At 44.5% G+C, this 26,188-nt stretch overlaps 1 protein-coding gene across 3 annotated transcripts in view; it reads right to left on the bottom strand.

Moving 5' to 3' along the window:
• The window catches only part of RAB31 (RAB31, member RAS oncogene family), a 96,961-nt gene that overhangs the window by 31,386 nt on the left and 39,387 nt on the right, over positions 1–26,188 (bottom strand). For all 3 annotated transcript variants that reach the window (XM_048840267.2, XM_048840268.2, XM_048840269.2), the window contains 2 exons: positions 15,737–15,816; positions 11,349–11,430 (listed from right to left, as the gene is read on the bottom strand). In XM_048840267.2, the coding sequence (XP_048696224.1) occupies positions 11,349–11,430; positions 15,737–15,816 (162 nt within the window). The remainder of the gene's footprint in view (positions 1–11,348; positions 11,431–15,736; positions 15,817–26,188) is intronic.

Genomic DNA, 26,188 nt, shown 5'->3' with positions numbered 1-26,188 from the left:
CAAAAGAGATATTGCTGGAATGCCCCCTACTCTACACTAATCCTGCACTGCCGTTTCGGACTTTTACAACTGTTAACAATCGGTGTAGCGTAGAACAGCACTCAGTTTTCTCTTACTGATGATAGTGTAAGTGGCAGGTGCAACTTGTGAATCACACCATGGATAATATGGGAGATACGAGTGGCACTTTGGGCAGAGAGGCCCTGGAGGAAAACCCTAGCAACAGCCACATAATCAGCAGGAGTCAGTCAGCATTTCCACACAACTTCCAACTAGCAGGGGGCAGCATAAGACCTTGCCACCCCATTATAAACTGCATCAGGCAGTAGGTGATCACTTCTTTGATCTTTGTTGCATCTAAGACCAAACAGAGGAGCTTGAAGCAAACTAAACGAGGCTAAATTCAGCAGGTGCCCTTTCAAGCATCTGCAAATGTTTCTAGAATCAGAGATAGAGTATCTCAGGCCTAGATTTTCCTTTTCATTCTTGTCAACTTATTCTCTGAATACTTATGTCTTACCCAAGGGGGCTAGGCCAGACCCCTTAGCTATACTTCAGACATTGCCCAGATCAGTTTTAGTGCAGTGTCTTATCTTCTCTGATGCTATGGCCTACCACAGAAATACTGTTTAAAATCGTAGGTGTTGGAGAGGAGTTATGGAAGAGAAATAGAAACAATAAGTAGATTATCCTGAAATGTAAGCTTCTCACACAGACAGTGGAGGGGTTGGTGAGATGGGAAATTCCTAACATTCCCAGCTGGCAAAGAGTGAATGGAAAATGTTATGCATGCATGCCATTCACAGATATGATTTAGCATTTTATAACCTTGAGTAGTTTTCCCTCCATACAACACAGGGCTGTAATTCTAGTACTAAGGAAACTTTTAAAAATAGTTGTATATATCAGTATTTTACAAAGATTTGAAAATCAGTAGATGTCACTCCCACAAGTATGTACAGATTACTCATCTTCTTCTGGACCCAAAGTTCAATAGGACAGAAAAATTTATTTAAGAAATCTTTATAGGTGATTGCTAGTCTATCAACCCAGTCCAGCGTTTTCTTATTCATTTGTCAGAGTTGACTGAAAAAGCCTCTTATTCACTCATATACATTGCCTCCAAAAGATAAGAGTTCTTGCCGTAAAAGAAAAAAAATACCAGCATTTTAGGAGAGGATATTTAAAATAAGCAGAAAACAAAGCTTTGAAATACTGTAGAAATGACAGTGTTCAGCCCTTATCAAGATCAGTCATTAAGTGAAACATCTACTGACATTAAATCTTTATTCTGAATTATTGTTCTTTCGTAGGCTGCATGTGAGGGTTTTGGGTTGTTGTTGAATGAATATACACACACACACACACTTCAAAGTAGTTACCTAGTTTTATGATCAGTCTTACAAGTGGAAATGCCATGTTGCCTTTATTTGCTTATTTATTTTGATGACATTCCCTCCCCACCCCAACAAAATAAAACAAAAACAAACAAACATGAAATTGTGACAGAACTCATCTGTTGTCCTACCTTAGCACCAGCTGTTAGCCTGCATAAATCTGTATATTTGTTATGGCAGATATGGCTTGTTAACAATTAACAACATGCAAGGTATACAGAAGGTGAGAGCTGCTTTCTAGAGAAAGGGTAGAAGAGGTCCTAGTCTGAAGCCCTGGGGACAGGGCTCAGGTTGTCTTCACCGGAGTTATCTACATTTGAGTTAGGCCATCTTGAGTGAGAGTGGTCATGAAACAGCACTGAAGCTAAACAAATTGGCTTAACATCACAGATTGTGTTAGCAGCTGACAAGTGCTCTCTTGAGCTTTAGCCTTTACACCCAGACAACTTATGTTTAAAGGACGAGAGTACTCAAGCTAAGGGGTTTGCTTGAAAATGGAATTCAAGGTAGGGGCAACACTTCATTTATAACTTGAGTTAATTCTGCACTGAAGACAAGCCCTTAGATTATGCTACATTGTATTATGTTTGACTTCCAATAAAGCTAAAGTCCAGGAATAGGACAAGTCTGAACTCTAACTCAAGGTCTGTGTATTCTGAGGATAAGTTATTAACTAGGGCCCACATCTTAAAAGGTATTTAAACACTGATTTTAATGAGTTAGATTTATACTTTCCAGGCTCTGACAGAGAAAGAACCCTGTGGCAAAAACCCTGTTGCTGTAAAGGAGAGCAAGAGACAATATCTCATTCTCTGTTCAGAAGAAACCCAGAAGTGTCTCAGCAAGTGGGAAAGAATTCAAATGAGCTAGGAAAAGTCTGTAGTAGTTTAGTGCATAGTGCCGCATTATTAGGAAGGAAACTGAGTGAAAGCAGGGTTCTAGCTTCTGATTCTCAAGCAGGGAAAAGGGAGGACTAGAAAGGTACAGTTTCTCTTGAGCATGTCCTGCTGGATGTCCATGAGCTGGCAGTGAAATCAGGGAATAGAATTTTGCTAAGTGATGGGAGCATCCAATGGCTGGAAGTTGAAGCTAGACAAATTCAAACTGGAAATAAGGTGTGCACTTTTAATGAGGTTAATTAACCCCTGGCACAATTTACCAAGGGTCTTGGTGGATTCTCTATCACTGGCAACTTTTAAATCAAGATTGGATGTTTTTCTAAAAGATCTGCTCTAGGAATTATTTGGGGGAAGTTTTTGTCTTAAGTTATATAGCAGGTCAGACTAGATAATCACAATGGTCCCTTCTGGCCTTGGAATCTATGCACAAAGCATGGATAGCGACTTGTGGGTGTGGGAGAGACTGGAGAAGAGGTCCCTGTGAGTAAAAGCGTGAGTAAAAGCTACATCCATTTGGATTGGTCTTTTTAGCCACTTATGAAGTTATTGCATATGGAATTATGAAAAAAACCCTGCGCATGAGTTCTAGCTGGGCTCAAACACCTAGATGCCCTTTTACTAAAAAACAGTAGCAAAAAAGTGTACACATACATTTCCTTGTCTTGGAAACATAGCCTTCTGGCTGCCACAATATTCGTCAGGCTGGCAAAATGGAAAATTAGCAGCAGCCCAAGGCATACAGACAAAAGCATTGTAATTAGAAACTACTTATGGCATCACAAACTGAAATACACACTAATAAAAACATCCTTAGCTACCTTGAGATGAGATTGGTTGTAGGGGGGCAATATTTGCTCACCATAACAAAACTGTCACGAATTTTAGCCATGCAGTTCAGGGCAGCACTGCAAGTTTGAAGAAAAGCACTAAGGAAAAAAGGCAAGCTGGAGGAAAAGTGACACTCTGGAAAGTGGAATAAGTGGGATCATTTGACAGCATGTGATCACAGAAACTGGGACATCAGAGATTGATACTTAAACAGGGAGAAGCAAAGGGATGTTTTTAAATATGCTGCTGAGGTTTCAAATCCTCCTCACTAGAAAGGGAAGGATGGTGCAACAGCTCATTTTTTTTCTGACAAAACAACCTACACTCTCCTCAATAAGTGGTACTGGAAAGTCATGCAGCGCTGCCAGAAGTCTCTCTGGAAGCTCAGCGCATCCACTGTACAACAAACTGAGCATTCACTCCTACCCCTGTCAAGGCAGGAAGTCTGCTTCTGAAGCCCATTTTCTAACACTCACATCATACTGCAAAAAATTGTTGTAGGCTTTTATTAAAACATTTTATATTAAAAATGCAGATTTAGGAACTGGAATTTTCCATCTAGCGTTACTTATGCAGGCTCTTTTTATTTTTTTTAAATCCACTTCATGAATTAGAGGCAGAGCTGTGTTGCTAGTACTCAGTCCAAGCTCGGGGGCAGATTGTTATAGGTTAGGCATGGACATTTCTCATTGTTTGTTTTTTCCATCTTTTTTCTAAGCTGCTTTGTTCTGACTACACCATTCTCTCCTCCCTCCACCCCTGAAGAAATGCAGAGATAAAACTTCTTTCCTCTTAGGCAGCTGCTTTGATTGGTCAGGGGTTCTGAAAAGGGAAACTACAGCAGCTTTTCACACTTTGTGCTTAAATGCTGCGGAAGTGGAATGTGAAGCAGTCACTTGGCACTCCTGTCAAATGAGGAGTTAATAGTAACTCAGGCTCCCACAGGCACTCCAGGGCAGGGCTACAAAAGTAATTGCTTCAGGAACAGGAAGAAAGATGTCTGGGGAAAGGCTGCAAGTACAGCTTGTTACAATTTTCCAACAGAAAATGCCCGTTTTGTCCAATTCAAACCTTGCCACAGGAATGTGTTTATTCTGATGAAATTTTTGTTTTGAAAAAAACTGAGATTAAGCATTTTGATAAGGTTGGACCTTATTGGAATGGAGACTTTGTTTTGAAAATGTTTTATATTGTAATTTATATTCTAAAATATAAATTTTAAAAAATTGAAATTGTAATGAAACATTTCCACTTTGAAAGGAAATGCTTCAATTGACCCAAAATGAAATTTTTCAAAAAATTTGCTTTGTGGGAAAGTTTGAAATTTGGCAATTTGTTCTGATTCGGAACTAAAACAAATTTTGAAATTCCTGCTAAAAGGAAATTCTGGTTCCCATATAGCTGTAGCTGTGAGTCTGAGTTAAAACACCCTGTGGTTGAGGGAAATAACTTTTGTTAAGTGTTGACTTTTGCGGTAATCTGGTTTTCTGTGACCAAGCTCTGGCTGGCCGGCCTGTGGGGTGACTGTGCTGAACTGCTTCTCCTGCTCCAGTTTTTCATACACACTGTGGCCAAAGTTTCCAAAAGTTTGAGCTGATACAAACAGCCATTTGGATGCCCATATGAGTTTCCAGTGCTCAGTGGGATTTCTTAAAGCATCCATACAAGCATCCTGGCTTCTCAGAGGTGATTGGAAATTACAACCAGATGCTAAATGTTACTACACATGACAAAATTGCATCTACTAATGAGATCTGGACACCTACTGGTGAGCAGTCTAAATGCAGGCTAGTTTTAGACATGATGGGAAGAAGATGGGCGAGGATGAGGAGGCAAGAGGACAGGGTGACCACATAGCAAGTGAGAAAAATCAGGATTGGGCAATTGGCGCCTATATACGACAAAGCCCCGAATAACGGGACTGTCCCTATAAAATTGGGACATCTGGTCACCCTACAAGAGGAAGCCCAAATATTGATTCAAATGCCACTGCAGGATCAAAGGCAGAGAAGGAAAGAAGTTGGGGGTGCAGAAGGACAGAAACAGAGAACTGCTCCTGAAGATGTTATGGAGGAACAGGCCTGCTGTTTACTTTAAGATGTGCTACATTTTCTGTGAACTCCTAAGGAAGAAAATTAATCTATGCTATATTCATACTTTTAGTTTAAGCTTTCAAGTGGCCTGATGTAGCCAGAACTAGTGCTCAGACAACTTGGGCACAGCCAAATGCCAGCTCTAGTTAGCCCAACAGACTTGAGCCCCAGCGGAGTGCTTGCATGACTGAGTCTGCCCAAGTTTTGAATTTTTTTTTTTTTTACTTGAAGCTCTCTATCAGTTTCTCCACCTGTTAAATAGAGATATTACTTATGCCTCATTGTAAAGAACAGTGAGACGGATGGATGAGGAACTATTAAGTATGGTTGTTATTATTAGCTCCTGTCAGAACTATTGTCTGTAGGTCTTAACTGTCACTTTAGCTGAACCCCCCGGAAGGGCTTTGTTCTGCAGTCATATGTATTTCTGACTGCAGAGCCTGGAGGGGTGAGGGAGAAGGAACTCAATCCTTCTATCTGATAGAGACTGGGGGCGTCCTCCCCTCTCCTGCCACTACTTGCTCCGCTAGGGGGAGGAGAGTTAAGTGCAGCTGCTTCTATTCCTGCCTTGCCATGAAATCTTCAGGGGATGCATCGGTGCTGGAACTAGGGGTGCTTCCGCACCCCCTGGCTTGAAGTAGTTTCCATCGTATGCAGGGTTTACAGTCTGGTTCAATGGCTCTCAGCACCCCCACTATACAAATTGTTCCAGCACCCCTGGGGATGTAGGGACAGTCCATCTTCTTGTATTCTTTCTCCTATTACACGTCCGCATGTGAAAAGGCGTGGTGGCTTTGGGGGTTGTGTGGAGTGGAGTGAAAGGCAGGGTGAATAGACCTCTGATTAGAGTCAGAGTGAACCAAGTGGTGGTCAGCACATGACCATTCTGCTTTTTTTGAAACCAGGGTGAGTGGGAAAGCAGTAGAAGAGCTTTCTGTATCAGGGCGCAGATGTGGCACCAGTTTGGGCAGCTGTGGAAATGCAGAAGGCACCAGGCCCTGATTATAATGTATGCACACACGTGTTCCCACATTTGGACTTCAATTTAGAAGAATTAAGCCAAACCAAAACACTGAGAAAAATATGTAAGTAATTTTGTTCTTAAGAACAGGAAGTGAGCCTGAACAGTTAGAAAAAGTGCATGCGAGGTGCCTTATGATGCAATTTTTTAAAAAAAAGAAGTAAGATACCTGCGTGGAGGAGTTTACCATCTAGTTTCAGACATGCTACTACACAGGGGACAATAAAGAAGATGGAGGAGAAAGATCAGGAGTGACACCAGTAAAAGTATGCAGTTTCCCAGTTAGAGCAGGCATACATCATGATGGAACAATGGATTGTGTTGTTTGGGGGTTTATCAGCTGTGACAAAGTCAGACTTGATAGTTCTAAAAGAGTAGCTAAAGCAGGCATATTAATGTTAGAATGGTCAAAGCCCTTTTTCCTATGAACTGAAAGAGGTTACCTCAAGTTAATCATGGACACCTGAATCCAATTAAGGGCAGCCTCTGATCTTTGAAAACCTCTTCCAGTGAGAGAGAGAAGAGAAGCAAGCTGCAGAAGGGTTGTGTGCAGTAAGGGGAAAAAGGCTTCTAAACAGCCGTTTTCTCTATAAAGGAAATCTTGCATTTATTTCTGTTTGGGAAGGGGGCCTTGGTTCCCACAATAACTGGGCCCAGAGTGGGCAACTGGTTACCAGTAAGGCTGCAAGTTTGTCACAGAGGTCACTGATTCTGTTATCTCTGTGACTTTTGCAGAGGCTGGTGCAACTTGCTCAGGGGCAGCTCAGGCAGCCCCTGTTCCAGGCACTGCTGCTGGGACAATCTTGGGCCCCTGCAGCAGAGTTTGGGTATGGGAGGGGGCAGGGGGTTGGGGCATGAGACAGAGTGAGGCAGGCTCTAATTGGCACTTACCTGGGGGACTCCCCAGAAGTGGCAACATCCCCCTCGCTCAGCTGCTAGGCAGAGGCGTGGCCAGGCAGCTCTGCATGCTGCCTCTGCCCTGGGCACTGCCCCCACAGCTCCCATTGGTTGGGAGGCGGCCAATGGGAGCTGCAGGTGCAGTGCCAGCAGGCAGAGGCAGCATGCAGAGCTGCCTGGCCACGCCTCCGCCTAGCAGCTGAGCGAGGAGGATGTTACTGCTTCCAGGGAACCCCCCAGGTAAGCGCTGACCAGAGCCCACCTCATCCCATCCCGTGCCCCAACCCTCTGCCCCCTCCCACACCCAACCTCTGCTGCTGGGCTCCCAGGCCACATGCCACTGCCCTTGCCCGCCCCCCCAAGTTTTATTCACTGGTACTTTTGATAAAAGTCATGGACAGGTCACAGGCCGTGAATTTTTGTTTATTGCCCATGACCTGTCCGTGACTTTTACTAAAAATGCCCGTGACAAACGTAGCCTTAGAACTATTGGAGGCACTACTCCAGGGGAGTTAGGAAACATTTTTTGTTTAAAGAAACTTCTAGGGCCTACCCTGTCAATAAACCAACCTTAAGAATCAAACCTCTGAAGCAGGGTGTGATTTACTCCAGGCCCCTCCTCTGCCCTCAACGCCAGAGAGAGAAACACTGGCAACACACACCTTTCACAGTGTCAAAACTCACATATGGCACCAGAGGTGGGATTTGGCACAGCAGACTATCCCAGAAACCATTCCGGAGAATGGATGACACGGTGAAGCTGCTGGTGCAGGGCACTGCAGCACAACAGGATGTTACCAGAGTCCAGGTGGCTGCACAGCAGAAGTCTGTACAAATATAACAGGAGACAAACTAACTGCTGATAAACCAGGCAACCCAGGACCAAGCCACCCTACAGGAAGTAGTGAGACCGCTTACGCCCTGACTACTACAGGAGGTGGTCATGATGGAACTCGATCCTTAAAGGCTAGCAGCTACCTACAGAAGATAACAGATGACATCAAGGCATATCGCCTCATGTTTGGAAAAACAGCCTTGTGTGACTCCTGGCCTCACTCCTGTGTGGAGAGGACCAGAAGCCCTACTATGAGATGGTAATGGAAATATCCAAGGAGATTCTGATAGATTAAGAGATTCCCTTCGTATCAAAGTTGACGAAGGAGCTGTGTGTGATACATTGAATACAGGCCCTATGCACTTCAGTTTACTATCCGGACTGATGGCCTGGTCAAACGCTTCAGCAGAACACTGAAGAGCATGATACAGAAAGTAGCAAGTCAAGATGGAAAAAACTAGGATATCTTGCTACTCTACCCAATGTTTGCTATAAGGGAAGTAACCAGTAGGGTGACCAGATACAAAGTGTGAAATACCAGGACCGGAGGAGAGGGGTAATAGGTTGCCTAAATAAGACAATGCACCCCTAATATCAGGACATCTGGTCACCCTACTTACATAGTCATCGTGCCTGTGGCATATTGGACATTGCCAAGGAAGATTGGAAGGAACAGCCTAATCAAGGAATCAATGTCATTGAACAGGTCATGCAGATGCAGGACAAAATATCCCAAGTCATCCCAGTAGGGCAGGAACATATAGAAAAAGCCACGGAAGACCAACAAGTCTATTATAATTGACAAGCAAGGGTTTAGAAATTCCAGACTTCTGATCAGACAAAGGTGTTGGTGCCCACAGTGGAAAGCAAGCAACTGGCCAGATGGCAGAGGCCATACAAAGTAATAGAGGCCAAAGCAGGAGCAAACTATCACATTAACCTATTCAAGCCCTGGCAATGCATAGAAACTTATATGGTCACCCTAGAGACACTACTGCGGGAAGATAAGCCTCAGGAATGAGTCAAAATATCTCCAGAGTTATCCCTGTACAGCTTCTAGAAGTTGTCAAGATGATTGAATGAAACCAAGATATGTTTTCAGAGAAGCCAGCCAGAACCACAGAAGCACATCACAAATCCAGGAGTGAATGTAAAGCTTAAACCATACCGGATCCCTGAGGATAAAAGGGAGGAAATAAGTACAGAAATTAAGATGTTGGAGCAGCGTTTCAAAGTTTTCCATAGTTAGTGGTCCAGCCCAATCATTCTGATAACTAAACCAGATGGTACCATAAGGTCCTACAATGACTTCTGAAAATTAAATGAGTTGTGCCAGTTTGTTTCCTACCCCGTACCTCAGATAGATGAGCTCAGACCAGTTGGGGAAAAGCAAGATTCTTGTCTACCCTCAATCTGTTCAAAGGTTATTGGCAAATCCCTCTAGAAGAAGCTGCCAAGGAGGAGACTGCTTTTTCTACACCAGAAGGCCTAGACCACTACAGGTTCCTCCCTTTTGGATTGCATGGGGCACCAGAAACCTTCCAATGCCTCATTGATAAGCTATTACGCCCACGTGCCAGGTATACACTTACTTGCACAATGTGATCATACACAGCCAAGACTAGGGGACACATCTGGAAAAGGCTGAAGCAGGATACCCTGAGGAAAATGGGTTTCACAGATAACCCATCCAAATGTGGAGCAGGGCTAGCTGAAGCCATATACCTTGAGTACATCACAGGGAGAAGTGTAGCAAAATCCCAGCTGAACAAGTCAGAGGTGATACAAAGTTGGCCTCAGACAGTAAGGAAGAAGTAGATCAGAGTGTTTGTAGGGATAGTGGGATTCTACAGATAATTTATTCCCCTCTTCATTTCCAGGGTGCAAGAAATTTTATGCATAAAGGCAGCATGCAAAAGGGCAAAGAGACAATTTTAGGCAGACAAACAGGACATCAAGGCTTAAACTGGCATTATTAGCAGAGCAGAGAAGACAATGGGATAGTGTGATAAGAAGCTAGGAGCTTGGTCGCTTCTTACCAGTATAAATCCACTGGGCCAAATCCTGCTGCACAAAACCCTTCTTCAGCTTGCTTCCCATCCCTCTTATGTGTCATTCTGACAGTGCACAGAGGGCATTCAGTGAAGCCAGCTTAACTGATTACCTGGATTTTGGCCCAGTATAGGGGAATTCCCAGGAGTCATAGACCTGGCATACACAATATCCCCTTTTCACAACTTCCTAGGTAGTGGTCATATCAAGTATGACCAGATGCTCAATGGCATTTTTCTGATTGTGTTTGTACATAATGTGAAAACTTTGGAATGCTGCATCCCATCAAATTCCAAAACTTCAAGGGAAGTTATAAACATGAGAAGGCAGAATTCTACTGATTTTGGTGAAAACTAGAAAACAGGAAGGAGAAAATGGGGGACAGGTGGAGCCCTGGCATCTGGTTAGCAGGACCAACACAGCTTCAGCCACCATTGTCATGGCTTATAAATCAGATAACTGGCTGATGACAGCCATTAATGCCATCCAGCATAACAATGCTCCTCATCTCAGCTCTGATCAAGGTCCCAGTACAGTTTTAAAATGCTGGCACCCTGAATGATTTATCTCCCAGACAGAAAACAAACAATAGTGGCGGGAAATGGGGGTGCACAGAATGGGAGGGGAAAATGTGGGTTGCTGGTATGCATATGTGCTGGAACTATGGATGCTGCCACATCCCTTGGCTTGAAGTGGTTTCCATCATGTGCAGCGGTTACAGTTTGATTCAATATCTCTCAGCATCCCCACTATACAAATTGTTCCAGCATCCCTGCTGGCATGTGGGGAAGAGGAAATGGAGAGCACACACAACCCCTGCCATTTGGCAGAGGGGAAAAATGAGGGAAAACACACAAAGCCCCTGCCTTGGGGGAAATGGATAATGCAGGGGCATTCAAGAAAGGGGGAAATGGAGGACCACACAGAGCTCCAGACATGTGGTAGATGGGAGAATGGCGGGGATGAAGGGAGGTGTTGCAGGGAGTCGTGGCTGTGGTGTGTGCAAGTGCGGTCAAAGAATGTGACCCTCCAGAGTAAGATCAGAATCAGCCTGTAAATCAATATACAGGCAGAAGCAGAGTTCCACAGGGCTTTGTAGAAGAGGGCAGGAGTTTAAACTTGATCCAGTGGTCTCTGCTTTTAGGCAAGTCACTTAACCTGCTTGCTTCTGTTTTCCCATCTGTGAAATGGGAATAGTAGTTTCTGAGACATACTTCACAAGGTAGTGTGAGAATTCATTGAACATGTTTGTTAAAGACCTGTGAAGATGAGAAGTGGTATACAAGTATTAAATATTTTAACAGAACATATCACAGTGATACTCACCCGCTCCTGACCAGCTGTATCCCAGATCAGAAATTTATGAAGCTCATTCCCACAAGGCACAGTTTTAGTCATGAAGGATGCACTGAAATGAGAAAGTACCAACTGTTTGTTGTTCAGATCCAAACTCACTGTGAGGTTAACAAATGAAATTCACTGGATCAATATTCCAAATATATATCAACTCTAGACTTCGGGCAGGTTTGTTTAGTTAGGCCAGGCCACTAAGAGTGGGAAAAAGTCATTTTCTGGTAGAGCGTCCGTTCAGTAATATCCCCTGGATTTATTTATGCTTATGCAAATTAGGATTTTTCTGTTCCTCTGGTGAGGTTTAGAGGGATCCTTCTGGTTAGGCTCAAGAGCACCAGCACCAAACGTGCCTGGGGCCCATACCTCCTTTCTTCTCTGTGCACATGCCTGTCCATTGGGCAGCTGGCACTTCAGGTTCTTTTTGTTGTTGTTGCTGATCCTGGTGAACATCCTCTTGCAAGGAGTGGGATGAGTGTACATGTTATCACCCCACCAAGCAGTGAATGAGTGATTGCATCATGCTAGTGTAGGAGACAGGAAAAGTAAGTGACTAGCAACAAAACAGCTGAACAGACTATACACAAAGTGTTGCCAAAAGTACAAAGTAAACACACCAAAAAGTCCTAGCCCCAATCCCCTCCAATCTTGGGCACCGTAATGTTAGTTGTTACTTCTAACAATAATAGGTAGAATTTTTTCAGAGAGAAATGTGATGTTTTCAAAATTGTATCCCTTTAAGAAAGAAAGCTAGACATTTATAGGTTTGCTCTGTACAACAGTGTTTGAGCTGAAGGAGGCCTGAAAGAGATTGCCCAGGCTCTGGTAGAATTGTGTTTCTTTCTAGACACTGCTGAACCATTCCTGCAAAGATAACTTTTATCCCTGACGTATAAAGATGCATCTGATAGGATGTGTTTTGCATTAGAAATACACCAGATTACATCACATGGCATGTGTTTTCGAAACATTTTCTAGGAAAGATACACAAGAGGTTCCCTGGATAGCCATCTGTAAATTGCTCAATTCAAACAGTGTTCCATTGGATACAAAAAGATGAAGTAACACAGGAAGAACAGTATTTTCTTTGGTTATTTTGAGGTTGTATGTTTCCAACTATCACTCTTTTGCTCTCCATATTATGCAACACTTCACAGCTTTGAAAACAGGAAGTTCAGAACACCAGCAGCTACAGGAGGTTACTAGAATTGTGGATTTAGAACATTAGTTCATTTGGCAAAAAAACACAAACCCTTACCTACGTAGTTGTCCTACTTAGAAAACATAAGGTAACAAAACACATTAGTAATATTTAACTCAGTACACTAATGGGCCAAAGTGGGTTTTGTTTTTTTTTTTTCAAATATAAAATCTTTTTCCCCTAAACATGACAATTATGAAAAATTTGTCTTTTCTTCTCATATGGGTAGAATATCTTTACTTTGATAAAGGATTGATAGTGGTTTAGAACTAAAGGACCACTCAGGTTCCCATTAATTTAATCACTATGAGCAAATGTCTTCCTAATCAATACTGCTAGTGATGATGTTCTTCCTTGCCCCCTCCTCTCCGCCTACCTTCCTCCATTTGCTAAATTCAGTCATCCAAAACTGTATTGGAATCTGGTCATAAAATCCCCAGCTGGGATTCCAATTGTGCATCCCAAGGCAAAGGTCAGTGGGTTACAGCTGAAAGCTTTTAGCCACCTCAACATCACACACAAAAAAAGCTTACTTTTCATAATGATATTAAAGTAGATATGAAAAATAAAATTGCAAAACAAGAGCAACTGTTCACACCCAAATAATTCCTTTACGGACAAGGTGTATTAGCTTCCTCAGCCGTAGGGAAGTCAAGTGTCTTCAAAGTTTTCCAATTGATGCAGGGCTGAGGATTTGGAGATAAGTGTTGGAAAGAGGAGAACTCTGAATTAAACCCAGTTAAATGACTGACAGGAGCTAGCTTGTGATGCTTTCGGTTTAGAAGTTCTGCAGTTTCTGTGAAAAATAGATGCAGATGAATTATATTTGGTCTGATTATGATGTATTGTCCGGTCTTATTAAAACCTGAGAATGTGATGCAATATAAACCTAGAAAAAATTCTACTCATGGGGGAATTTTGCACTACTGCGTGCATGCAGAATTCATGTGCCCAGCAGATTTCTTTTCTTCACAGAAAAAAAAGCTTTCTGATGGGGACACAAAGGGAAGCCACAAGATTGGTCACGTGCCCCTCCCCAGCAGCACGGGCGCATAATTTTGGGTGCCTGGAGCAGCTGGCGGAGTGGTACGTTACTGCTGGGGGTAGGGCTGGGAACGCCCTTGCCAGTGGCTTCTATCCTGCACCGGACTCAGCTGCAAGTCTTAGCTCGCTGGGGGTGAGGGAGGTCAGAACTTGCTCTTCCCTGCAAGAAGTGGCCAGGGCCAGGTCAGACCCACCCCTAGAAACCTTCCCTGGCTTCAGGAAGCTCTGCACTGACCCCCCTTCCCCCACTGCTCCTCAACCACAGGGGGAAGGGTCACTGTATGGGGAGCTGCTCCCATATCCACTAAATGTGTATCCAGAACCCACCACCGAGCCTTATCCCCCCCGCACCTTCCAACCAACCGAGCTTCACCTCCTGAATCCAGACCACCCCCTGCACTTGAACCCTCACTCTGATGAGCCCCACCCCCTTTCCACCTGGATCACCCCATGAGCCCCCCACACCCAGACCCCCATCCCACTGAGCCCCAATCAGCTACACCTGGACCCACCCTACTGATTCCCCCACACCCAGACCCCCCACTGCTGAGCCCTATCCTCCTACACCCATACCCCCCTGCTGAGCCCCAACCACCTGCACCTGGATCCCCCTGCAGCGTCCCATTGCCCCTGCAGCTGGAACCACTCAATGTGCCCCTCTGCATCAAGATTCCTCCACACCTGGCCCCCGCACTGAGTTGCCTGCACCCAGATTGCCCCACACAGAACCCTCTGACCCCTCACCTGGATCCTCCCACACTGAGCCCCTCCACACTTAGATCCTGCCAGGCTGAGCCTGCCTGCTCATGCCTGGTGCAAAGGGACAGGACCAGCCCTTGTGCTGTGTAAGGATTGTTTCCCGAGGGGGGGACAATTGCAGGGTGATCTCCCACCTTCGTGCAGCCAGCGGCCTATGCTCCCCACTGCCATGCTGGAGCCTCCACTTTTATTTATTGACAAATAAAATTTGCAGAAAGTTTTAATTTTTTGGTGCAGAATTCTCAGGAATAGAAGAAAGCTTTGCTGCATGTGAAAGTAGGTACTTTTAATACTTATACCTTGTCTGACAGTACCTACACTTTAGAACTCTAAGGAATCCTTCAATAGCAAAATTCTTAATACCATTACTTTGTTGTAGGTGTGTTGGTGAACATCATTTAGAATAGGTCACGGTTTCTTAAATTCAAAAGTTCAGATTCAGCCCTGGAGTTAAGTGCAAATTCTATTGACTTCAATGGAAGCTGAACACACTTCTGTCAAGGCTGAATTTAGTCCTATATTTTGAGACCTACATCAGTGTTGTACAGTCCAAGACATCATTTGAAACTAGAAGCTCTTGATAAGTAAAAAGGAAACTTACACAGTGCAACAGCCGGAGCTAAGAGGCTGTTGGTGAGGGATTGGTGCTACCATGAAGAGGAGGATAACTTAAAAGGAGAGTGGTAACAAATTAATTTATCTGAATTTACTGGGTCCATGGCCCCTAGAATAGGAAACAACAACAACTCAGGTTCTGTTCATTTACATTGGTGCAAATCTAAAACAACTCCATATTTAGTTATAAGAGCAGAATTTGGCCTCACGTCCTATTCTGCTTTCCGTGAGAACTGAACAATCTGGTCCTGAATTACTCAGGTTTCCTAGTCACTCTAGCACATTGAAAGGGGACATTTAGTGGCATATGTATCATCACCCACAGAGCAGACCCAAACCTAGCATTATTTATATTACTCCATAGTTGTACTCAGAGCTTAGAGGGTAAAAAGCTTCCAGTCATGAGTCTGTACAATACAAAACACAGTGGTGATGTGTGTTCATGACAGCTTCACAAATCAGGTGAGTGTTCAGGAGTTGTTGAGAAGGAAGAAAAACTTGGTCAATATTAATGGAGAGGCTATTCTAAATGTAACGAATAACATGAGCAGAGAGTGAGGCAAGACACACACACACACACACACACAAAGGGAAGTTAGTGGAGTGCAGAACAGGGCATCAAAGAAGTGAGGGGGAAAATGTAGGGAAGTTAACATGGGGAGGAGAAGACACTTGAGATAGAAGTATGACAACGATTTTGGCAGCAGTGAAACATTCCAAGGAAAAGATTATACAGGGTACTTACCCAATAGTAGGGCTAATATTGTGATCAAAATGATCCTGGACAAATCGACAAACTATACTTGATTTCCCAACCCCAGTATCCTGCAAATGAAAGGAAGAACAATAAATTCACAAGGTACAGATATCTGAACTTCAGTAGAAAAATTCACTGTTCAGGTGATAATAGGAATTATTAATCAGCACTTTTTTTTTTCCCTTCAACCAAAAAAACAAACTTACTCTACAGGCAAGTGGAGCAGGTTAAGCGTTTAAAAAGAAAATAGTTCATTAACTGTTTTTGTACGTGTCATCATCATAACTGGAGTTATTCATTTAACTCTTCTGCATTTCTAAAATTCCATCCTTTTACAACCTCAACTCTTTTTGGTGGGGGGTGGGGGAGTTTACATTCATAAATTGTCACTGATTATAGAAGTTTACATTTAGCTATTTACTCATTCAAAATAAAATAAACACTGCATGTTAAAATCCATAGTTACTTTGCTGAGCAAAACCAACTTGCAGCAAATTAGTTGTGGGGCTGGAGGAAGGATGGCCCAAGTAAGTATACTTCCAAAATAAATAGCTAACAAAGTCTTTTCATTATGAGATAAATAAGTGCCTCTCTCAGCATTTATAGAATCTCTCAGGTGCTTTTAATAAGGTACGAAGCCAAGGACTGAGTGACTTTAACCACCCAAGATATGCAATAATCCCCTAGAAATGCACTTGTAGGATGCATTATGGAGTCTATGAAACTGAATGTATTAATAAACACAGAAGGACAAGTGTCTCAGTGGTTGCTGTCTGCATTGCTATGTGGGAGAGCCTGTTTTCATTATTGGGTACCAGTCTCATCATTCTTCCCAGTCAGTAGGGATAAATATGAGGAGTACTGCATATGAAGCATATTCAGAACCTCTGGATAAAACAGGGAAGGAAAGAAGTTCCTTGCATTATACTGCAGCAAGACTTCCAGCCAAAAATGCATTTTCCAGTACTTCTTGACCACTCCATAGAACCTTAAGTAGTACAGGGAGATGTAAGTAAATAGGGGGATTCCTTAGGCTACAGTAGAAATGTACAGGGCTTTTTCTAGAGGTTGAAAAGGTATTAATCCAGACCCTTCCATTTACTGAATGGACATTAACAACGAGAGCCAAGGCCCAATCCAACTCATTAAAATGTCAGTGGGAAAGACTCCCACTGATTGCATTGAAATTGAATCAGTCCCATGATCAATAAGTTCAATTTGTGTCCAGATTTCTAAAACCATTTAATATATAATTGACAGGTTTCCAAATTGAGGCAGGGCAATGCTATTGGCACCATAGAAATAATACAGAAAACTTGGCTGTGTTTTTTCTGTAATCATTTTTGCAGACCTAGATCTTCTTTTTCAAAGATGGAAAAAAGAAATCCAAATATTTAGACTCCCTCTCCCTTGTTTAAATAAAAGTATAAGAATCAAGGGTGGGAAAACCTTGCTTACTAGAAAAGCATCATTTAAACTCATCTCTAATCCAAGGCTGTCCTTACTTAGTCTGCTTCCAAGTCATAATAAATATTCACTCAGCACAGATTGTTGTTTATCTGCAATGTGCAATCGATATACAAAGTTCAAAAGAGAGCAACAGTATTTAAAACTAGCCTAGCAGATTCCAGTCAATAGCCACAAACATTGTTGCTATCCCCAGAATTCACCTTCATTATCATTTCCATCTGATGTTGCTGCAGAGTCACCAAACCCAGGACAGCACAGCACACTGAAGTCCTCCGTGGCAACACTGAATAATATTTTCCACTGAATGCATCCGCTGAAGTGAGCTGTAGCTCACGAAAGCTTATGCTCAAATAAATTGGTTAGTCTCTGAGGTGCCACAAGTACTCCTTTTCTTTTTACTGAATAATATAATTATTCCAGATTTTAACCGTGATTTAGAAAACCAAACGGAGCACAGCGGAATTGCATTTCCCTTTTGTGGCTAAGTTGTTTCCTCTCCAGAGTTTAAAATTAGACACTAGACCTGATGCCACCTCAGTGCCATATGTATTTATTTCCAGCTGCCTTAATAGCCCAGTGGCAAGTCCAATTACAGCTCACAAAAGAGAGGGATTTGGTCTTTGGCAGGGCTGTGGCATCTACAAGCTGAATTTGGAGCTTGTCTCATTTTGTAAGAGGATGTTAATTAGTTCTTTGACCAATTTTAAAGTCTTAGATTTTCCCCACTTCTCATTTACATTAACCAAGCTTTAGTGGTTTCTATTTCTCTTACATCCTTCACAGCAATTGCAGCTAAACTTAGATATATGTCCAGCCACCCAGCCTGCATTCAAGTAGCCTCCAGCCTAAAGGCACTTGCTCTCAGTCTGTACCCTTGTGACTGCTTTGACTAGCCCTCAGAATATATTTAGAGCAGCATTTGTGGGGGAGGGGAATAAAATGTTGACCATCATTCCATAGCTAGTTTTAAAATTATCTGGACAATTTTTAATATATTCTCATGCACCTGTCCAATGGGGCACCCTCCTGCTCCACCACACTTAAAGTGGATTGGGATGTGTGAACATTCTATACACCACTCTGGAAAACTAGTAGAAATAGTTTATTGCAAATCAGAGTCAATCAAGTTTACTAAACATAGAGTAACCATCGCCTTTCAGACAAACCCTGCAGAGGCTAAAGAAGGCAGGATTGTTGCAACGAAGCAGGTGGGAGAAGTCCCAGCTTGTGACGGCATCTGCTGCTTACTGGCAAGTAATACATGCATTCCATTAAAATAGTGTCAATACTAGAGCAGTAGAAAATACTTCTGCTACCATCTGCTTTAGGACTTTGCCCTGCTGTATTGCTCTTCTGTCCATAAACCTTGTTCCCACAGATCTGAGGATGTTCCTTGTCTTGCCACCAGGGACAGACCCTAAACAGGATTTGTTCAAGCAGGTAACACCAACAACCTTATTCTTCAGTTCACTGAGCTCTGCACTTTGCCAATTTTCATAACTCATGTAATCTGGTTGTTTTAGACAGACTGTGTGGCTATACATATTAAAATATACTACGCACACCAGATGGCAAATCATCAACTCATGTAAGCTGCCACAGCTCTATTGACTTTGATGGAGTTAGGACAATTTACAGCAGCTGAGCATCTGCCCCCAGGAATCAAACTGCACCCTAAGGAATGGAGTCTGTACTTACTCAGAAGTCATCATCCTTGTAAAATAGGGGAGCTCTGATGAGGGGGAAAAGGCAACTTGTTCTTTAAAATAATCACAAAAAAATACAACTCCATGTGACAAGGGATCCAGGACAAAGTTTGTTCTAGTTAAAGGGATATTTGACACATGCCTGGGGTGCATGCAGAATTTATTTACTCTCATTTTAACAAGTTATGCTTAAGGAAGGATATTAGGTGCATGGCTCATGGGACTAATGTCATGTTTTGCTTTTTACCTTGCTTCTTTTTCACAATACTTAGTCATCACTAGTCACCCCAGCATAAACACATCCATAATATAAATATAAACTAAGATGTATGGACATAAGCAAACAGGAGAAAGGAGAGGTTCAATAGCATCAAGTGAACCTCTGAATGTTCAGTGGGAGAAGTACACAGAGTTCAGAATTTTATCCAAGTCTCCCTCTGCTCTGCAAAACTGATCTGGAAATCTCATGAGACAGGCCAGTTTTTATTCAAAATGTGGATAGCTCCTGGCTGCTACCCTCCCATACTGAACACACTTCAACTTGACTCACAGAATCCTGCTCTCTCAAAGTTGAAGGCGTGCTCCCAGCTGCTGAACAGACATACCCGGAAGCTTCTGTACCCTGATACTTAAACATACACAGAACACCACACAATCTGGCTCCTCTATGCTCACATCACTGTAAAGGAAAATGCTGGAAATATACAGCCTCAAGTAGGATTACTGGATTTTAGCAGCCAATTTACAAACTAACAGGAATTTACTCATAAATTGCTTATAATATATCACAAGTATAAGTGAAGATTAGAGAAAGTAAGAGTCCAATATATTTCTGAAGTCACATTCCAAGGACGGACAGCTGATTGGTGTAACCATCCACTGTACTAAGTCTCCATACATAGGCAAGGAAAGTTAAGGAAATAGAGGAAGTCAAGGTTTTTTTTAGTTTAAATTTGGAGGAGTGAGAGATTTTTTTTAAAAACATAAATCTAGGCCTCAATCCTGCAAACGTTTAAGAATGTGAGTAGCCCAAGGAGTTCAACTGGACTAGGGAGTTACTCACTTGCATAAGTGGGGCCTTATTATTTAACCTTTATAATGCAGTAGCATCCAGAGACCTCAGCCAGGTGAAGGGCCTCGTGTGCTGGGCAATTCACAAACATATACTGAAGAGCCTAAAGAGTTTACCTTAATTATTCTTCCGTCTGAAATGGTACAAGCACCAAACTCACAAAGAAACTACACATATGACTGCTCACTAAATAGCAGTCTCAATTATACAAGATGCAGTAGCAATTGTTTTATTCTTGACTACCGTCTCTTTCCAAGCAATGGGTGGGTTTTTTATATAAGATGAATTAGGTAAGAATCCATCTATGACTATGGGGTTTTGCAAACACAAATACACACGAATACTGCACAATATTTTACATAAAAGAACCTGCATAAGAACACACATTGAAAAAACAGCTTGCTTTGGAACCACAGGAGATCCTGTGACTAACTTCCCATTTTGGTTAAAAAACGTGGATTGTTAAAAAAAGCTTTATATATGGGTGTGACTGGGATGCAACCTGGACTGTAGTACCGCAGAGCCCTCCAAAACCGACCAACCTGGGATATCCCTCACACTATGATGCTGATGGCAAGCTACAAACCTCTGGCAAGTACTGCACTTACACAGACATCCACAGGCAGGGACACATCCAACTGAGTTACATAAATGATCTCCTTGCCATTCATGAACCATCAATAGGGAGGCTCCAGCCAATTCCCCCCAGCTGCCCAGCCTTGCACTGGTCAGAAGAAGGGGCAGTGGATTTGTCCTAACAGGTGGGAGGAGGGGGGGGGGGCAGGCCCTACCCTTCTGTGGCCCTGCCCTGCCCCTCCTCTTCCCCCAAGGCCCTGCCCCCCCAGCCAACCTGGAAACCAGAGTGGGGCTGGGGAGCCATGAATGCTCAACCTGCCCTGGGTGGTGGTGGGGGGCCCTGAGAGTGGCCCCCAGCCCATGTCTCTGCCCCTTGGGTGCCTCGCCCAGGGCAGGTGGAGGGTCTGCAGGTCTCCACAGCTGCCTGCGCATCTCTTACCCCTACCCAACTCCTGCTTCTGGCCTGGCCTGTGGACAGGGCCTCAGGGGCCAAAGAGCCACACCCAGGCCATAGTAAGAGCCACCCAGGCAGCTATGGGGAGCCACAGACTCTCCATCTGCCTTGGGAGTAAAGGACACAGGCTGGGGGCTGCTTTCAGGACCCCACCCCCATCCCCAGCAGGTGGAGGGCCCGCAGCTCCCAACAGCTGCCTGGGTTCCCTTGGCCACACTTACCCAGGCCAGGCTCCGGCTTCCAGCCAGGCTGGTGGTCAGGGCCGCAGAGGAAAGAGAAGGAGCAGGAGGCTGGGCCCAAGGCAAAAAGTGGATGGACCAGGACAGTCCACTTTCAAAAGTGGGAAGGCCATGGCCCCTTGTCTCCCCCTATTCCGGCACCCCTTGGTCAGAAGCCTGACCAGCGTAAGTTCACTACCTAGTTTGCCACTCCAACAAAAGGGTAGTGGATGTGCAACAGCCCTTGTTAACCTGAGCTGAGATTTCCTAAGCCCTTCAACCAAAACTCACTGGTTTAGATAAAATATAAAACAGATTTATTAACTACAGAAAGACAGATTTTAAGTGATTATAAGTGGTCAGAGATAGTCAGGGGTGAAAGTAACTTAAGGGGTCCGGGGGGGGGGGGGGGGGGGGGAAGGCTTACTTTCACCTCTGGAGATAGTTACCTTAAGAAAATAGAACGTAAACCCGCTTTCTAAATCTAAAACTTTTAGTCTAAGCAAGAGCCGAATCATACAGTTTCTCTCACCCAGACAGATGGTACAAGCAGGTTACAGTTCCTTAATACACAGGCTGGGATTATATTCCAGCCTGGGACCACCCTTCCCCATTTCAAAGTCTTTGTCCTCCAGATGTTCTTCCAGGTGTTGAGTTGCGGTAGGGGAGTAGATGTGACATCATTGCTGGGCCTTTCTCCTCTTATATTTTCTTCCAGCTTGCTAGAAAGATCTTTGTTGTGATGTGGGGAATCAGGCACTCCACATTGGTCAAGCTAGGGTTGCCAACTGTCTAATCGCACAAACCCAAACACCCTTGCCCCCTGCCCCACACCAACTTCTCCCCAAGGCCACGCCCCTGCCCATCCCCTTTTCTGAGGCTCCGCCCCCACTCCCTCCATTCCCCCTCCCTCCATTGCTCGCTTTCCCCCACCCTCTCTCACTTTCACCAGGCTGGGGCATGGGGTTGGAGTACGGGAAGGGATTTGGGGTGCCGGTTCTGGGAGGGTGTTTGGGTGTGGGATGGAGTTTGGGTGCAAGAGAGGGCTCAGGGCTGGGGCAGAAGGTTGGGGTGTGGGAGGGGGCGTGGGCTCTGCGAGGGAATTTGGGTGCAGGAGGGGGCTGAGGGATGGAGCAGGGAGTTGGATGCAGGAGGGGATGAGGGGTGCAGGCTCCGGCCGGGCAGCACTTACCTCGAGTGGCTCCCAGAAGCGGCCAGCAGATCCAGCTCCTAGGCTCAGGGGCAGCCAGGCAGCTCTGCGCGCTTCCCCTGCCTGCAGGTGCTGCCCCCACAGGTCCCATTGGCCGCGAAGCTGCAGAGTTGGGGCAGGGACAGCACACAGAGACCCCCTGACCACCCCTGAGCCAGACATGCTGGCCGCTTCCGGGAGCTATGCGGAGCCAGGGCAGGTAGGGAGCCTGCCTTAGCCCTACTGCACCACTAACTGGACTTTTGGCCTATTAAAATCTCTTGGATTGCTTTCAATAGCAACTGGGAGATTGAGGCAGATTCTGGCAAACTCCTGGCAATCCCGGAGGGTTGGCAACCCTAGGTCAAACAGTCTCCATTGCGCATGTGTTCTCTCTGAGAAGTCTCTGGGATGGCTGTTGGGAGAGTGGATTCCCTTTAATGGGCCATCAGCACATGTCTGGCTGGTCCTTTGTTGCAACTGAAAGCTTGGCTGTCCAACATATTTTGGCAACACATATAATGCTCTATAACTTCACATATAAAGATAGCACATACAATCCAACAGAATAATGTTCAACAGATCAAAACAAGTACTCAAAAGGCATACTTTGTACAAAACATATCATAATTACGTGACAGTGGTGAATACGGGGGCTCCAGGGTGCTACTTTGAGGTACAGAGTGCCACAAGATTTGTAGGGACAAATTCTGCACTGGGTAAATGACCCGTGCCTCCTGACAGTGGGAGGTCACAACCCCAGTACAGCTCAAGTCATGCCCCTCCTTGTAGCAACCCTCCCCTTCCAGAAAGCAGCCCCACCCCACCCCTCTGGGAAAGCAGCAGCCCCTCTGTGCAGCTCCAAGCAGTTCCTCTGCTCCTGCCTCTGCCTGCACAACACAGCTCGCTGACTCAGCTGCTCTGAAGGGAGGGGGCCCTGCAGCATGATGTGATGAGCAATCTGGGGGGGAGGGCATGAGACCCTGCATCCCTCCCCCCCCCCCCCCCCACACACACACCACCTCTGTTTTAACTTGGGGCAGAATTTGGCCCTACAAATTAAATCTAGCAAATTTCAGTTTGAAAAAGCTGAAGTACCAAACCCTGAAAAATCAGAGGATGTTAATGCCTAGTAACAGTTACTAATAGCAGCTAGAGTACATATACAGCATCTATTTTTCAACATTAGTAATACTTTGAAATGAGAGAGCACTTCAAAGCTCTTTACAAACACTGAGCCAAATTCAGTGCCGGACCCAACTTGCATTGAAGTTAATAGGATTCTCTCTATGGATTTCTACAGTTGGATTATACTCTCAGGGAGAGTCTATGATGGTGTTCCCTGGACGAGGCACCTCAGTGGATTAAAGTCCAGCCAACTCAGCGGATTAAAGTCCGGCCAACGACACAGTTGCAAGGGCACAAGGAGCTTTTGTACTCCCCTCCATCAGGAGGCTTGCAGCCAACCAGCTTAGCCCTACAAGCAGGAGGCACTGGCTATCAGCAGCTGGGATGGGAGATGATCATTCCTAGTGGTCCAAGCTGGAGCAGTCAGACCTAGTGGTCAGAGCCAGAATCAGGAGTCCAGGGCAAGGGTGGAGCAAGGCTGGAGCAGGGCTGGAACAGGACTGGGAGCAGAGCCCAGCAAGAGCAGGGCTGAGAGCAGGCTAATGCCTGGGGAGTCTGTTGCCATCATCAGACAGGAGAGAGTTCCAAGCCCTGGAGTAGCCTTGAGCAGACTGAGCTGCTGGTCCTCCTGTGGTGCTCATATACCCATTCTGGGAGTCACTTGACCAGTTCCTGGCTTGTGGATTGGCTGGGAGCCTACTACACGAGTGACACATTACCTTACATTGGCCAAGGAAAGAGTGTGGCTAATGTACGCAGGTGATGAGCTGATTCATTGCAACTCTTAGGTAGACTCTATTGGCGTAGCTCCCATCGCACCCAAAGTAGAAATTAGCATTGCCCACCCCAGTCAAAACCTTGAGGTAGTACAGTCATCTGCCCTCCTACTTTGGGGGTTAATGGACCAGGCTGGCAGAGACAAGTGCAAAATATACCTATCTGCACCAGCAGTGGTTGTGGCAAATGTGTTAATGAATCTTCATGACAAACCCTGGAGTCAAGTAAGTATTGTTACCATATTCAGACATGAAGAGATTGAGTGACTTGTCCAACATCAGAGTGAGGACACGATTCTGCTCCCACTGACAGCACTCTCATTGATTTCAATGGGAGCCAGATTGGGCCCACCCCTCAGTGTGGAAGCTGGCATTAGAATTCAAGAGTTCCTGGTTTTCAGTCTCATGTTCATGCCATCTTGGCAGTTTCAATACAGATTGACAAATAAGAGAGCCACTAGTCTATTCTGTAGACTGTTTAAACCAAATTCTCTTCTTTGTCACACCACTGGAGCTTCATTCACCAATGTGATAAAGGGAGTGGTGGCCCTCTTTTTAAGTGGTAAAATTTCATCTATTTAGGTAAGATTTTTCTTACATAAAAGCAAATATTAAAAAGTTGAAATTGTCAGAAGAAAAAAAAAACCCTTTTTTGCTGTAGTAAGAGGAGGCCCTGAAACAAATTCTTGTATCAGAGGCCCAGTCTGAGGCCTGAAGCCTGAACCAAAGTACCTCCAGGCAGTGATAAGCAAAGCTGGGCTGTGAGCCAGAGGCAGGTCCCACTCACAGAAGTTGGCAAGAAAAGGTTGTTAGAGGCACACACACGTGCTAATGAGAGGAACTTGTGCCAAGACGGTGGCAAGACACTCCATAGACATAACAAGGAACAGGCAGGTTCATCTTAAAGACAGGGTCAAAAGGACAACATGATGGATAGATTCGTTTGAACTATGATGAGTAACCGGTCCTGCAACGGTATAAAAGTAGGTCCCGGAGTGCATATCTTTGACCAGCCTAGGGGGCAGTGGAGTGTCCCGCCACTGACTGAGCTATGTCTATTACCAGGGAGCAAAAATTCGTAGTATGCCCTGTAGAGTCTATAGGGAACTATTACCGTGCTTCGTATGACAATAAACCTGGCTCAGGTTCCTTTGTACCTTACTAGAGTCTGTGGTTTTTGGGGGTTCTCTCGGGGTCTGCTGTGTTAGTTATCTGCGCAGAGTTGGGGCAGCACACAGAGGGAACACGCACGCAGCCGACTGTTAGCATCGAACAAGAGCGGAGCACCACACCGGTAGCTAGCGACAACATTTGCCACCCATAATTTCAAGACAATTTACCGGTACATGATTTTTAAATTGAAACAAAATCTGCCTCTGGACAGGCAACCTGTATGCCAAGTTTACAATATGGAAGGACAGCATTTAACCTTGTGGGGGAAGGGGGGGAATCAATGAGTTTCTTCAAAAATGGAAATGTTGAGAGACCTTTCATTCTAGCTGCTCTACCAGATGCTGTTATATAATACAGCTAGACCAGACTTGGCAGTTGAGCTTTTGCACATCAAAATATCTGCTCTTTCCACTGTGGAATTTGGCTGTACTTTAGCCTATGATTTATAGCTTCTATTGCAACCCCTAAGCCATTCCCATTAGCTCATGGCAACATTTTAATGGTCTCTGGCATATAAAAATTCACAGTAGTTGTAACTATGTAGAGTGCAATCACACTGTAATATTGGTGGCTGATTAGCAGCTTATTAGCTACAAGCAAGCAAATTGCCATGCCACATCAGAAAGCATTAGTAGACTTTTCCAGAAACCCATCTTAAGCTCTGATCAAGGTTGATTT

This window comes from Caretta caretta, chromosome 2 (assembly GCF_965140235.1).
Source record: "Caretta caretta isolate rCarCar2 chromosome 2, rCarCar1.hap1, whole genome shotgun sequence".
In the NCBI taxonomy this organism is placed as follows: domain Eukaryota; kingdom Metazoa; phylum Chordata; order Testudines; family Cheloniidae; genus Caretta; species Caretta caretta.
The sequence above is the reverse complement of the archived record's forward strand: the minus strand, read 5'-3'. Positions and strand labels throughout refer to the sequence as shown.